This window comes from Moschus berezovskii, chromosome 5, assembly GCF_049115385.1.
Source record: "Moschus berezovskii isolate FMDL1 chromosome 5, NW_MosBer_1.0, whole genome shotgun sequence".
Taxonomy (NCBI): Eukaryota; Metazoa; Chordata; class Mammalia; order Artiodactyla; family Moschidae; genus Moschus; species Moschus berezovskii.
Window position 1 is genome coordinate 67,562,434 of NC_142464.1, and position 17,022 is coordinate 67,579,455.

At 37.9% G+C, this 17,022-nt stretch overlaps 1 protein-coding gene across 2 annotated transcripts in view; it reads right to left on the reverse strand.

Annotated features, from left to right (window-relative positions):
- Positions 1–17,022, reverse strand: part of RFC1 (replication factor C subunit 1) — a 79,966-nt gene that overhangs the window by 56,455 nt on the left and 6,489 nt on the right. For both annotated transcript variants that reach the window (XM_055435016.2, XM_055435015.2), the window contains exons 2-3: positions 10,739–10,867; positions 2,137–2,212 (exon numbers count right to left, since the gene is read on the reverse strand). In XM_055435016.2, coding sequence (XP_055290991.1) covers positions 2,137–2,212; positions 10,739–10,867 — 205 coding nt within the window. The remainder of the gene's footprint in view (positions 1–2,136; positions 2,213–10,738; positions 10,868–17,022) is intronic.

Here is a 17,022-nt window from a genome sequence, read left to right on the forward strand (position 1 = left end):
AACATCAGGCCAAGCCCTTCTCACACCGCCCTCTCTCCAGCTTTCTGACCTCCTTCCGCAGTCAATTTCTAAACCTCTTCTGCCTTCCTCATCTCTGTGACTACACTGGGCCCGTCCAGATAATCTCCCTACATGAAGGTCATCTGATTATCAATCTTAATGTCACCTCTTTCGCCATACAACCGAACATATTCACAGGTTCTAGTGACTAGGGTGTGGGCACCTTTAGGGGCCATTATTCTGTCTACCACAGTCTAACCACCCAGACCACTTAAATACAAATCAAGACAAAGGATAATGCCTAGTATACATCTGGTACAAATTAGGAGTTTCAGAAATTTCAGCATCCTTCCTCTTCCTCTCACCATGCATTTATAAATCCTGTCTCACACAGTTCTAAAATGTATCAATTATATTTCCATTTTCCCAAAAGATGGAAACTTCTGGGGAATAGGGGTATGTACTTATTTCAAATTCTTTATTATATACAGCAGTAAAAGACTCCCAATAAACATTCAAGTACTTTTAGAACCTTTGCTATCACTGTCAAAATCCTGATAATCTATAAATGCTTCCTTAGGTCACATTCTTAATTTTAAGAATTCATACTGGATAGACCTTCTTCAAAAAAATCAAAATCTAAAACGTTTACCATTATTTTAGCATACCATAAAAGGCACAAATAAAAATGTATGTTCCCTATCTTAAAAATACAGTTGACCCTTGAATATGGGTTTGAATTGCACATGTCCACTTCACAGATTTTTTTCAAATAAATATGTTGAAAAAAATTTTGGAGATCTGCAACAATTTGAAAAAACAGACAAATCACATAGCTTAGAAATACTAAAAAAAAAAATTAAGAAAAAGGTATGTCATGAATGCATGAAATATATGTAGATACTAGTCTATACCTACATAGGTATAAGGTGATCTTTAATATAAAATTAATCTATATTAGTTTTCTTTCATAACATTGCTTTCAAATAATTACACTACTATAAAGTATGCCTCTCTGTAACTGGGTAAACTGCATAAAAGCCTGTTTATCATAACAGGTAAGTGGATTTTCTTTTTATGTAACAATGTTTCCAATACTGTATTACAAATATGACAGTGTTACAGTCATACTGTATGCCAAAATTTTGATTCATTAGTGCATAGGCTAGGCTATCATGAAGCAATCCTATTAATTACACCAGGCTACCATAAAACAATCATACTGCTGCTTCTTCATTATCAATGCATGAATTGTTATACCTGTAAATTTAAATTTCCTTTTCACATTATCTTTTCATTTCTGATATCAGAGTTAGTTATATGTATAACATCTATATCTGTATTATAATAGAGTGTAGTAATATGTATAACATCTAGAGTATTTTATTTTGTATTATATTAGACAATATTGATGCCAGTACTGAGATTCATCTTGTAAACAGATGACATAAATGTACAGTATCAATAAATACAGTACAGTACTGTAAATGTATTTTTCTTAAGATTCCCTTAATAACATTTTCTTTTCTCTAGCTTACTTTATTATAAGAATACAGTATAAAATACATATAACATACAAAATATGTGTTAATTGACAGTTTATGGTATTGGCAAGGTTTCTAATCAACAGTAGACTATTAGTATTTAAGTTTTGGGGGAATCAAAAGTTGTATGTAGATTTTCAATTGCAAGGGGTGTCAGAACCCCAACCCTCATATTTTTCAAGTCAAAGTTTTTAAAGTGTGTTTGTTCTTTTTTAACTGCAATAAAAAAGGACCAAATCAAAAGGACAAAAATGAAGTTTTAGATCTTTGTTTGTAAAGCAACATTCTATATGGCACTGTTTTTCAAATTCAGTTTCCAAGAACCTTGGCTGAAAGAGAAGTTAATACAAATACTTTAGCATATTCAAACGAAGTTTCAGACATGCCACATATACCACATCTCCACAGAACAAAACTTTATTAACATATTTCAGCTCTAATAAATTCTGTAGTATAATAAAAGTTGTTTTCAACTTTACTTGAACACAGAGCCCTCTTCTCACAGCACCTATTAACATTATACAGAACATCAGCTCTAACAGATACAAAATGAACATTTTTAAACTTGAAAACTCCTGAAAAGAAATATTACCTGAATCATAGATGATCCTCTTTTTCTTATTTGACTGCTTCGGCTTGAATTCATCTTCTTTACAAGAACTATTTACCTATAAACATCACACTATAGTTAGAATACAAGGAAGCCTATATAACTTACCTATTTTTTCCTCGTTAGATTTGAGCTCAATAGTTCACAACCAGAGAAACCCTGCCCCTACAGGAAACATTTTCACTTGTCATACTGGGGTGGGGGTGTTACAGGTAGATAATGGGTAGATAAGGGATGCTATCAAACATTCTACAATGCACAGGACAGTCCTCCACAACAATGAATTATCTCACCCCAAATGCCAATAATGCCGTAATTAGGCTAAAGAATAGGCCAGTGTGTGAATGCACGCTGTCACTTCAGTCGTGTCCGACTCTTTGCGACCTTATGGACTGTAGCCTGCCAGACTCCTCTGTCCATGTGGATTTTCAAGCAAAAATACTGGAGTGGGTTGCCATTTCCTTCTCCAGGGGATTTTCCCAACCCAGCGATCGAACCCGCATCTCTCAGGTCCCCTGCATTGGCACACGGGTTCTTTACCACTAGAGTACCACCTGAGAAACCCTAAAGACTAGGCCAGACCCATCATCAAAAAGACAGAGATCACAAATGCTGGTGTGGATGTGGATAAAAGGGAAACATTGTGCACTGCTGGTGGAACTGTAAATTGGAGCAGCCACTATGAAAAACAGTACAGAGGTTTTTCAAAAAACTAAAAATAGAACTAACTACCACATGACTAGCAATTCCACTTCTGAGAATATATCCAAAGGAAGAAAAAACACTAACTTGAAAAGTTATCTGCACCCACATGTTCATAGCAGCATTCCTTACAAAAGCCAAGACACAGAAACAACCCAAGTGTCAGTCAATGGATGAATGGATAAAGAAGTTGTGAATATATGAATATTACTCAGCCATAAAAAATAAGGGTATCCTACCATTTCTAACAACATGGAGGGACCTCGAAGGCACTTTACTAAGTGAAATAAATCAAAGAAAGACACATACTATATATCTCACTGTACACAGAATCAAAAGCAAAAAACAAGCATGAACTCATAAAAAAAGAGATCAGATCTGTGGTTACCAGAGGCAGAGGGTCGGGGGAAGGGGGACTTGGAGGAAGGTGGTCAAAAGGTAAAAACTTCCAGATATAAGATAAATAAGTACTAGGAATGTGATGTACACATGACGACTGTAGTTAACACTGCTGTATGATACACAGGAAAATTTAAGAGAGCAGATCCCAAAAGTTCTTAACACAAGGAAAAAAAATTTTTCTTCCTCTTCATTGTACGTATATGAGATGATGGATGCTAACTGAACCCACAGTGATAATCATTTCATAATATGTGTAAATCAAACTACCATGCTGTATACCTCAAAAGTATAGGTGATGTATGTCAATTAAAAGATGTCCTTTTCATTATAGGGGACTGGAATGCAAAAGTAGGAAGTCAAGAAATACCTGGAGTAACAGGCAAATTTAGTCTTGGAGTACAGAATGAAGCAGGGCAAGAGTTTTGCCAAGAGAATGCATTGGTCATAGCAAACACCCTCTTCCAACAACACAAGAGAAGACTCTACACATGGACATCACCAGATGGTTGACACCGAAATCAGACTGATTATATTCTTTGCAGCCAAAGATGGAGAAGCTCTATACAGTCAGCAAAAACAAGACCGGGAGTTGACTGTGGCTCAGATCATGAACTCCTCATTGCCAAATTCAGATAGAAATTGAAGAAAGTGGAGAAAAACCACTAGACCATTCAGGTATGACATAAATCAAATCCCTTATGACTATACAGTGGAAGTGAGAAATAGATTTAAGGGACTGGATCTGATAGAGTACCTGATGAACTATGGACGGAGGTTCATGATACTGTACAGGAGACAGGACTCAAGACCATCCCCATGGAAAAGAAATGCAAAAAAGCAAAATGGCTGCCTGAGGAGGCCTTACAAATAGCTGTGAAAAGAAAAGAAGCGAAATGAAAAGGAGAAAAGGAAAGATATACCCATTTGAATGCACAGTTCCAAAGAATAGCAAGGTGAGAGGAAAGCCTTCCTCAGTGATCAATGCAAAGAAATAGAGGAAAACAACCAAGGGTACATTTCATACAAAGATGGGCTCAATAAAGGACAGAAATGGTATGGACCTAACAGAAGCAGAAGATATTAAGAAGAGGTGGCAAGAATACACAGAAGAACTATACAAAAAAGATCTTCACGACCCAGATAACCACGATGGTGTGATCACTCACCTAGAGCCAGACATCCTGGAACGTGAAGTCAAGTGGGCCTCAGGAAGCATCACTACGAACAAAGCTAGTGCAGGTGAAGGAATTCCAGTTGAGCTATTTCAAATCCTGAAAGATGATGCTGTGAAAGTGCTGCACTCAATATGCCAGCAAATTTGGAAAACTCAGCAGTGGCCACAGGCCTGGAAAAGGTCAGTTTTCATTCCAATCCCAAAGAAAGGCAATGCCAAAGAATGCTCAAACTATCACACAATTGCACTCATCTCACATGCTAGCAAAGTAATGCTCAAAATTCTCCAAGCCAGGCTTCAGCAATACATGAACCATGAACTTCCAGATGTTCAAGCTGGTTTTAGAAAAGGTAGAGGAAGCAGAGATCAAATTGTCAACATCTGCTGGATCATCAAAAAAGCAAGAGAGTTCCAGAAAAACATCTATTTCTGCTTCATTGACTAAGCCAAAGCCTTTGACTGTGTGGATCACAATAAACCGTGGAAAATTCTGAAAGAGATGGGAATACCAGACCACCTGACCTGTCTCTTGAGAAACCTGTATGTAGGTCCGGAAGCAACAGTTAGAACTGGACATGGAACAACAGACTGGTTCCAAAGAGGAAAAGGAGTACGTCAAGGCTGTATACTGTCACCCTGCTTATTTAACTTATATGCAGAGTACATCTTGAGAAAGGCTGGGCTGGAGGAAGCACAAGCTGGAATCAAGATTGCCGGGAGAAGTATCAATAACCTTAGATACGCAGATGACACCACCCTTATGGCAGAAAGTGAAGAACTAAAGAGCCTCTTGATGAAAGTGAAAGAGGAGAGTGAAAAAGGTGGCTTAAAGCTCAACATTCAGAAAACTAAGATCATGGCATCTGGTCCCATCACTTCATGGGAAATAGATGGGGAAACAGTGGAAACAGTGGCTGACTTTATTTTTCTGGGCTCCAAAATCACTGCAGATGGTGATTGCAGCCATGAAATTAAAAGACGCTTATTCCTTGAAGGAAAATTATGACCAACCTGGACAGCTTATTAAAAAGCAGAGACATTACTTTGTCCACAAAGGTCCGTCTAGTCAAGGCTATGGTTTTTCCAGTGGTCATGTATGGATGTGACAGTTGGACTGTGAAGAAAGCTGATCGCTGAAGAATTGATGCTTTTGAACTGTGGTGCTGGAGCAGACTCTTGAGAGTCCCTTGGACTGCAAGGAGATCCAACCAGTCCATCCTAAAGGAGATCAGTCCTAGGTATTCATTGGAAGGACTGATGTTGAAGCTGAAACTCCAATACTTTGGCCACCTGATATGAAGAGCTAACACATTTGAAAAGACTCTGATACTTGGAAAGATTGAGGGCAGGAAAAAAAGGGGACGACAGAGAATGAGATGGCTGGATGGCATCACCGACTCAATGGACATGAGTTTGAGTGAACTCCAGGAGTTGGTGATGGACAGGGAGGCCTGGCGTGCTGCGGTTCATGGGGTCGCAAAGAGTCAGACACAACTAAGCGACTGAACTGAACTGAAAACTGAGATGGGGGAGAATAAGCCAGATAATAATTGCATCAGATGGGAAAGAAAGGATAGTAGAAAAAGCTGTATTATTATTACTCAGTTCCACTTTCAACACTAACTTAAGTATAACAAAGAGTAAAAGGATGTCAGATATTAAAAGGAAAGTGCTTCCTGAAAATGAAAAACTGAGACAGAAATAAAAGCTAAGGAGCTATGGGCCTACCACGACTCAGTGCCTGGTGGAAAACTAAATAAAACCAAGGCAAAGGGTATTAATAGTTATATTTCTTAGTTATACACACATTTCTATCATATGAATAAAGTATCACTAATGTTTTGTAGGTAATACAACACATTTCTCACACATTCAGAATTTCCCAAAAAGAATCAAGAAAGCAGATAGTAAAAAAAAAAAAACCTGACTATAATCAATTACAAGATAGAAATGTTTCTATCCATTATAACAAAACTTCAAAAACAGAAGAACAATCAACTAGCTTGGAAGAAAATGAGATGAATAAACCACTGTAATTCAACTATGCCACCGAACTAGAGGACAACAATAACTCCAAAGTAAAAGAAAGAGACATTCCAGAAGAGAGAGAGCCACAGAAGGGGAGCTCCAAATTCTGCCAATAACCTTAGCCCAAATCTGTGGCTGTCTCCTGAACGACATGTACATGGAACAATCCCAAGTGCTGACCTAAGGTTTAAAAAAAAAAACACACCAAAGATTTCAGATGCTGCTCATGACAGGGTGTACAAGAGTTTGGAATTCGAGTTCAGCCAAGTTAACTGCCTGCTAAACTAAAAGAATCAACATCCTGTGGAGGAAATAACAGAATCCAAAGTTATTACACTGTAAAATTTACACTATCCAAGGTAAATCCAAAATAACCATATATACAAAGAAATAGGAGATGTGATCTGTGATGGTTAATTTTATCTGTCAACCTGACTGAACCACAAGGTCCCATTTATTTCATCAAACAAGATCAACTCGAATTTACCATGCCAGGTTTTGGACTTGCTTGACACCTGTCACACCTTTCTTCCTTCTGATTTCTACCTTTAGAAATGGGAATGTGTATTCTCTGTCTGTCCAACTATTATACCTTGGAAGCACATACTTTGTCTGGTTTCAGAGGTTCAAGCTGGAGAAAAATTTTGTCTCAGAATGCATCATACCTCAAAGTCTCACCCATATCTGATTTAGATGATATTTAGATGAACCATTGGATTTCAGACCTTAGATAGCTGATAATGCAATGAGTTAAGACTTTGTGGGGACTTTAGAATGAAAAGAAGGTATTTTGCATGTGAAAATAACATGAATGGGGGGTAACTTGGCAGAATATTATGGAATGAATGCTTGTATCCTCCCAAAATTCGTATGTTGAATCCTTAACCCTCCAATATAGCCATGTTTGGAAATGGAGTCTCTAAAGAAATAATTAAGGTTAAATGAAGTCATAAGGGTAATCTGGTAAGTTAGTGTCCTTATACAACAAGACACCAGAGAGCTCACGTGCACACACCCACTCTCTCAACCTCTCTCGCACCACGTGCTCACACCAAGGAAAGGCTGTGTGAAGACCCAGCAAGAATGTAGCAGTCTGTAAGCCAGAAAGAGAACTCTCAAAGAAACTGAATGGGTTGGAACATTAATCACAAATATCTAGCTTCCAGAACTGTACGAAAGCAAATTTCTGTTAAGTCAAGTCAGTCAGTCTATAGTATTTTATGGTAGACCAAAGTGACTAATATATGACTCAAGATAAAAAGGTACTTAACTGAGACCAATCCAGATGTTAGAATTAACAGGCAATTCTAGAATTGAAATATATAATATTTAAAATAAAATATTCACTACAAAGGCAAACTGGAGATGACAGAAGAGTCAAAAAACCTGAAGATAGCAATAAATTATCCAATCCGAAGTACAGAAAAAAAAGAATAACAATGAAAAAGCCTCAATTAGAGGATGAGATGCAGAGTACATCATAAGAAATGCTGGACTGGAGGAAGCACAAGCTGGAATCAAGATTGCTGGGAGAAGTATCAATAACCTCAGATATGTAGATGACACCATCCTTACGGCAGAAAGTGAAGAAGAACTAAAGAGCCTCTTGATGAAAGTGAAAGAGGAGAATGAAAAAGTTGGCTTAAAGCTCAACATTTGGAAAACTAAGATCATGGCATCTGGTCCCATCACTTCATGGCAAATAGATGGGGAAACAGTGGAAACAGTGGCTGACTTTATTTTTCTGGGCTCCAAAATCACTGCAGATGGTGATTGCAGCCATGAAATTAAAAGACACTTACTCCTTGGAAGGAAAGTTATGACCAACCTAGACAGCATATTTAAAAGCAGAGACATTACTTTGTCCACAAAGGTCTGTCTTGTCAAGGCTATGGTTTTTCCAGTGGTCATGTATGGATGTGAGAGTTGGACTATAAAGAAAGCCAAGCACTGAAGAATTGATGCTTTTGAACTGTAGTGTTGGAGAAGACTCTTGAGAGTCCCTTGGACTGCAAGGAGATCCAACCAGTCCATCCTAAGGAAATCAGCCCTGAATATTCATTGGAAGGACTGATGTTGATGCTTAAACTCCAATACTTTGGCCACCTGATGCAAAGAACTGACTCATTTGTAAACACCCTGATGCTGGAAAAGATTGAAGGCGGGAGGAGAAGGGGATGACAGAGGATGAAATGGTTAGATGGCATCAGTGACTCAATGGACATGAGTTTGAGTAAACTCCAGGAGTTGGTGATGGACAGGGAGGCCTGGCGTGCTGTAGTCGATGGGATCGCAAAGAGTCGGACACGACTGAGCAACTGAACTGACTGACTGACTGAGAGGATGAGATGACTGGATGGCATCACCAACTCAATGGACATGAGTTTGAGCAAACTCTGGGAGTGAAGGACCGGGAAGCCTGGCGTGCTATAGTCCATGGGATCGCAGAGTCGGACACAACTGAGGGACTAAACAACAACAAGCCTCAATTATCTGTAGGGCAATTTCAAAATTCTAATATATATACATATATGTGTGTGCACATATGCATGTGTGTATGTGTGTGTGTGTGTGTGTGTATGTATATATATATATATATATAAGGAATCTTCTATAAGAGGAGAGAATGAAGCAGAAATATATTTGAAGAAACAATGGTAAAAAAATTACCAAATTCAAAAAAAGATATAAAATTTACAGACTCAGAAGCTCAGAAACCCGACACAGTATGAATACAAGAAAACTACACCCAAGTACACCATGGGCAAGGCTGAAACTCAAAGATAAAATCTTTTCAAGCAGTATGAGAAAATAATACAATACATACAAGAGAAAACAATATAAACAACTGCTAACATCTCATCAGAAAAAAACGGAGACAAAAAAAAAGGAATGGAACACTTTTAAAGCGCTGAAACAGAAAACTATCAATCCAAAACTCTATATCCAGCAAAAACATCCTTCAAGAATGGAGACAAAATAGACATTTTTAGATAAAATCTTACAGAATTTGCTGCCAACAGGCCTATTCTACAACAAATGCTGAAGAAAATTCTTCAGATTTGCAGAAAATGGTATAAGGGACTTCCCTGGTGGTCCAGTGGCTAAGACTCTATGCTCCCAATGCAAGGGATCTGGGTTCGATCCTTGCTCAGAGAACTAGATTTTTACATGCAGTAACTATGAACTTGCATGCCGCAACTAAAGATTCTGCATGCTGCCAACAAAGATCACAAGGATCCTGTGTCCTGCAACTAAGACTGCTGCATTTAAATAATTAAATAAATAAATATGTTAATTAAAGAAAATTACAGTAGAAGGAAATTCAGATCTTTGATAAGAAATGAAAACACCAGAAGTGGCCAATATATGGTTAAGTACAAAGGATCAATCTTCCTCCTTTTTATTCTTTTGACAGCAGAAGACTGAGATTTTTATTTTAGTCTCACCTAGGCAATAAAAAAAGTTAATTTATGTGTTTAAATTATAATTTATCGATATGTTAATGACAGTTTAATTACATGTATTTGCAATTTTACTCTTACATGTTTTTAAAATATTGTTTAATTATTTTTATCTTATTTACAAAGTAAGTTTTTATTGAGATATAATTTACATGTAACATAACATTAGTATCAGGTGTACAACATGATGATTCAATATTTATATATATTGCAAAATGACCATAAGTCTAGTTAACATCCATCACCATATGTAGTCACAAACCAATTTTCCTGTTAATTCTTTTAAAATAACGTTGGTTTAGAGCAATAATTATTATACTGAATGTGGAGTATTAACATATATAGATATAATTCATATGCCAATTATGGCATAAAGAATGGGGTGGTAGTAAACCGACTTGTAGAGTTGCAAAATTCTCACATTTTATACAAAGAGGAACAATATTAACTCAAATACACTATTGGAGCCACTGCCTACTTATCGTAGTGATATTATATCTTAAATTCTCTGAAGCCCAAGGAGGATAGGAAAAAGAATAAAGCTTTCCTCCAAAGCCTTCCTTCAAGAGAAGCCTAATACTGAAGCTCATGCCTTCATTAGCAAACTTTGGTTAAGTTTTCATTAAAACAGTTAACGAAAGTACCAGACTATGGATGCAGTAAGATATATTAACTAGAAATAAGAAAGACCTTATTACTTTTCTTCTTTTTCTGCTAAATGAGTTGAAATTTATATTTACTTAAGGCTCTCAATATATCAAATCTCAGAACTGAGTCTTTTTATACAATTCAACATTGCATCTGGAAAACTGACCTTGATTTCCTTTATTCCTTTCTTTGCTTTTAAACTTTCTTCAGCAGACTTTGTTTTCTCATTCTTCTTTACTGTTTCACTTACAAGTTTCTTTCCACTTGGTATAACCCCAAAGAATTTTCGAATATCCTAGAAGCAAAAAAGGAGATTCATAAACAAACATTAACTGCACAAAATTCTAATTTCAATTGTAAAAAGGAACAACTCTACATACACACTGGTGTACTCTCAATTGTGTCTTCATAATGATATAGTTCCAAGTGTGCAGCAGCATCCTTTTTATATGCAAAAACTAATTGATAGAATTACCTAAGTTAAAAATAATGAGGCTAGGGAATTCCCTGGTGATCCAGTGGTAAGGACTCCGAGCTTTTACTGCTAGGACCCGGGGTTCAATCTCTGGTTGGAGAACTAAGATCCTAAAAGCTGAGCAGCACAGGCAAAAAGATTCAAAAATAATAATAATAATAATGTGCCTAATGAAAAGTAATTTTAATTCTCAGAATCTGGCCAAAAACAGGGAAAAAATAAACAAAGGAAATTTTTGCTAAAAACAGCACAGTTACTAAAGAGGCAAGTAACAAGCATTTATTGATTATGCCTGCACATACCCCATCATCGCAGACACGCTAGGGCAAAAGACAAAGAGTTGAAGAACATAATCCTTGCCTATGGAATTTATACTCCAGTTTGAGAGAATAACTCTTACAACCCTGATCATTTAAGACCTTAATAACTAAGGACTTTGAAATTATTTCCCTTTACATGATTTTCCCAAATTCCAAAGGAAAAATTTTGATTACATTTGCTTCAATTACTCTTCCTGTCAAATTAATCATACTAAAACATTTACAATGTAATTTATAATTAACAGAACTCATCTTTCTTATGATTCTTCCTACACTTTTAGATTTTCAGTTCAATTTAGTCTCTCAGTTGTGTCCAACTCTTTGCAACCCCATGGACTGCAGCACACCAGGCCTCCCTGTCCATCACGAACTCCTGGAGTTTACTTAAACTCATGTCCATTGAGTCAGTGATACCATCCAACCATCTCATCCTCTGTCATCCTTTTTTCCTCCTGCCTTCAATCTTTCCCAGCAACAGGATCTTTTCCAATGAGTCAGTTCTTCGCATCAGGTGGCCAAAGCATTGGAGTTTCAGCTCCAACATCAGTCCTTTCAATGAATAATCAGGACTGATTTTCTTTAGGATGGACTTTAAGATTTAAGCTTTGAATAAACTGTGGTGTAGAGAAAAGGTAATAGACCTTACAGTAAGAAATCCCTGGTATGAATCTCTGCTCTGGCACTTTCCAGTTGACCAAGGTATGACTTTGACTTTTAATCTGTTTTCTCATCAGTAAAGTGAGACTAATACTCCCTACACTTTATGAGGATTAATTATGTATCACAATTCTGGTTCAGTAAAAAGCTTCCCTTCTCCCTCATTTATGAACTATTATCCCTCCATATCACTGAAACATCTCCACCTACAGTTCTCTACTCACAGGCAAGGAAGGGTATAAGGAACACAGAATATGAGAATTTAGGATCTGAATTCCAAAGAACTGGGTTCAAGAGGCAGTTGAACCATTTTCTCTATACCTATCCTCAATGTTTATAATCCTGAGTCTTCAATCTTTTTCGCCTGTTCCAAGCTCTCTCTTTACCGTAGGGAGTAAAATACCTGTTAGAAGTACTCTGTCAAGTGTAAAAAACGTAACAGTGCTTTTCCTCGATCATGGTGGTAACTGTCACACTCTTAAAACGTCAAAAATCCCAAATAAGTGTGTTCTGCAAACACACAAACACATAGCTTTGTGGTTAAGCCAATAAAGAAAACAGATAAACGAGGTACACAGACATGTTAAATTTTTTTGAAAGGTTACAGACTTCCCTGGTTTTATACCCTCTTCTGTAAATTTCCTAATACAAAAAAGTCACAAATCCATCCTAACAAAATCTAAGATATATTGTTTGCAAAATGGTACCTTAGCTATGAAACTGAGACATTTGTGTCAGCTGCTAAAGAAAAAATAGATAATAAAGAAAGCCAGAAAGCCACAGGCTTCCGTATAATTTGCAAAGAATTGAATTTGAGGCTGACAACTACTTACTTTATTGCCTCTGGAGGAAATGAGAGTTTCACATTGGAGTTTCACTTTTGAAATTACCAAGAGTCTTCAAATAGTGTGATTTTTCAAACACACACACAGCACACATGCACCACAGTTCAAAACTGAACGTTAATCATCAGTTTAAAGTCAGTGGTGGTTTTCCATCCCTGATGGAACCACAAATACTTAAAACCACAAAGAGAAAGAAAACAAAACATAATTCAGGAAAAGGAACTATTGGTAACATTGAGCTCTCTGACTTTTGTCTGTACCATACTGCCAATCCTAAGCATTTTTGCAACCTTTTCTTCCTGAGTAATTCTTTCTATTCACAACCCCTTTCCTTTTCCTTTATGCTACCCTACTTTCCCACTCCCCATGCCCTTACACTCTGACGGCAGCAGAACAATTAAATTAGAGCATCCTAATCTTAACTCAATATCTATTAAAAATCTAAACTTTTGAAAAAGAATCTTCATTGGAATGAAAGTCATTCTACTCACACTTTTTTAGGAGTTACCTCCAAAGTGAGCAGCCATCTGGTGTATAAACATCTAAGAGGAAAAGGTCACCAATTTGACTTTAATTTATACCATGACTTCACCTTACTCTTTATTAACAGTCCCTACCTGGTATTCCAGATCTTTAAAGATTTCATGAAATAAAGAACAAGACTAATCAAATTCCCAAATAATGGATCTAAACATCACTCTTACCTGCACAGAATAATTCTTGCTCAGTATATGAGTAGAAAAAGGAACACGTTTTTAAATTTATTTTATAATCTTAGTAAAGGGAAGTCCTTTCAAGCAGAACATCAAGACTAGAAACTACCCATTAAGAAAGAAAAATTTGACTACATAAAAATAAAAGACATCATAAACAAAGTTAAAAAATAACGGAGGGATTGGGGGCAGGAGGAGAAGGGGACGACAGAGAATGAGATGGCTGGATGGCATCACCGACTCAAAGGACATGAGTTTGAGTGAACTCCAAGAGTTGGTGACAGACAGGGAGGCCTGGTGTGCTGTGATTCATGGGGTCGCAAAGAGTCGGACACGACTGAGCAACTGAACTGAACTGAACATGAAAATATCTACATAAGAGGGCTCCTACAAATCAATAAAAGATAATCCAGTAGAAAAAATGGATAAAAGTTAACAGTAGACAAATTATAAAAGAAAGGCAAATAACCAAACAATAAAAGATGCTCAACCTGACAAATAATAAATTAGAACTTGATTATTTTTCTCTGAGTGTTAAAAGAATCATAATGCCCAAGTATGTCAAAGGTGTGGGGAAACAAATGTTCACACGCTACTGCTAATAAAAGTAAAAATTGATATAACCTTTCCAAGACAATCCAACAACACATAAAAATTTTAAATGTGCATACCCTTTGTCCCGGGATTTCTTTTCTACAAAAAATGGTAAAACAGTTTTATTTGGGGAAACCAAAAGAGTAGTAATTAACTCTTACTTTCTTTTTTAAATCACATAAACATTAAAATAAGTGTTAGCACAGACAGCTAATAGCAACAAGTTTTTCACACTTCTACTTACAGCTATTGGACACAGATTTCTCTTTTGATGATAGAGGTATCATCATTCTATGAGGTATAAAGGCAAATAGAATGATTTATCTCCATTTTATAGATAAATTAGCAGAATTAAGTCTGACAAACATAAGCTTTTAGTCAGTTTTGCCACTTACTACTAGACACTTGTGCTTCCCTGATAGTTCAGTTGGTTAAGAATCCTCCTGTAATGCAGGAGACCCCAGTTCAATTCCTGGGTAGAGAAGATCCACTGGAGAATGGATAGGCTACCCACTCCAGTATTCTTGGGCTTCCCTGGTGGTTCAGGTGGTAAAGAATCCAACCACAATGTGGGAGACCTGCATTTGATCCCTGGGTTGGGAAGATCCCCTGGAGAAGGAAAAGGCTACCCACTCCAGTATTCTGGCCTGGAGAATTCCATGGACTGTAAAGTCCATGGGGTCGGACAACTGAGCGACTTTCACTTTCACTAGACACTTGGGGGCTTCCCAGGTGGCACTAGTGGTAAAGAACCCGCCTGCCAATGCTGGAGATGTAAGAGACACGGGTTCGATCCTGGGTCAGGAAGATCCCCTGGAGGAAGGCATGGCAACCCAGTTCAGTATTCTTGCCTGGAGAGTCCCAAGGACAGTCCCAAAGACTGATGGGCTACCATCCATAGGGTCACAAAGAGTCAGACACAACTGAAGCAACTTAGCACACACACACCAAGCACTTGGGATGGATTACTTATCTGGCCTTCTGTTTCCTCATAATGCCACTTGCCTCACAAGATTCTTGTGGGGATTAGAGATGGCACACCAGATTGCAACCTGGTCCTCTGACTCCAAATTCCTTTCATAGTTCTCTACTTGACCACAACTGCCCCCTCATAGTTTTACCATAATTCTACGTGAAAGTCACTCAGTCACATCCAACTCTTCACGACCCCATAGACTATACAGTCCATGGAATTCTCCAGGCCAGAATACTGGAGTGGGTAGCCTTTCCCTTCTCCAGGGGATCTTCCCAACCCAGGGATCAAACCCAGGTCTCCCGCATTGCAGAAGGATTCTTTACCAGCTGAGTCACAAGGGAAGCCCAAGAATACTGGAGTGGGTAGCCTATCCCTTCTCCAGCGGATCTTCCCAACCCAGGAATCAAACTGGAGTCTCCTGCATTGCAGGCAGATTCTTTACCAACTGAGCTATCAGGAAGCCCTGACAGATCCTGATAACTCTAAGTTTCTATGCAAAAGAGCCACACCCTATCACTAGCAATATGGCCTTTCCCTTATTATTTCTGATACATTTGATCCTTATGTGATTATAGACAGGCACCATGCCAGGGACTTAGGACACAAACAGGAAAAAGACATCATAAAGTTACCTGGGAGACAAATTAGTATATGAAGAATTAGATACAAAACAGTGCTAAGACAGAGCTAATCACAAAACTGTAAAAGCAGCAGAAGCACCTAATACAGACAGCCTCAAGGACAGAGAAGACAGACCTGAAATGGGTCCCAAAATGACTAGTACGAGATACTTTAGATAGTCATAGAAATCTGAGTTTGAATACATTGCTATAAATTCCAAACAGGAGGCTTGTCTGTCTTACTCACCTCTGTATCTCAAGTACTGGGCCAGCACCTCAGATAAGCAGATGCTTAATTAATAATGGTTAAACACATGAGTGGTTATTTCTAAGGTCACTGACCTTCACACCTGGGCTCAGAAAGAGTGGTTCTTAATCATGTAAAATGAAATTGACGGTAGATTTGTTTTTAAAGACTGCTTATTAAAATAAACTTTGAGATTAATTTGTGGGCATGACTTTATCTACTGCTCTTTAAGGAATTTTAAGTGGGTATTAACATTATTGTGTATTATTTCCCAGGAAAATTATTCAAGTTAACTCTTCTATCATATGGTACTCTTGTCATATTACAATATTGTGGCTACAAAAAACAAAATACTTTCACTTTTAGTATAATGCCCTTCTTCACAGCTTTTCTCTAAAGCCTATTAATGGCCCTCCATGAACCTTAAGTTAAAAACTTCTGAGTCACATACTCACACTGCATAAGCTAACTTACATCCATCTCAAAGTCAGTTCAGTTCAGTTCAGTCGCTCAGTCGTGTCCGACTCTCCGTGACCCCATGAATCACAGCATGCCAGGCCTCCCTTTCCATCACCAACTCCGGGAGCTCACTCAAACTCATGTCCATCGAGACGGTGACACCATCCAGCCATCTCATTCTCTGTCGTACTCTTCTCCTCCCGCCCCCAATCCTTCCCAGCATCAGAGTCTTTTCCAGTGAGTCAACTCGTCGCATGAGGTGGCCAAAGTACTGGAGTTTCAGCTTTAGCATCAGTCCTTCAAAGTCAGGTACCCCTTAAAAACACCCTGCGGCTGCTGTTGCTGCTCTTTAGTCGCTCAGTCGTGACCAACTCTTGGAGGCCTCATGGACTAAAGCCCACCAGGCTCCTCTGTCCATGGAAATTTCCAGGCAAGAATACTGGAGTGGGTTGTCATTTTTTCTCCAGGGGATCTCCCTGACTCAGGGACTGAACCTGCGTGGATTATTTAAACACTGAGCCACCTGAGTGAGCCTCATAAATCT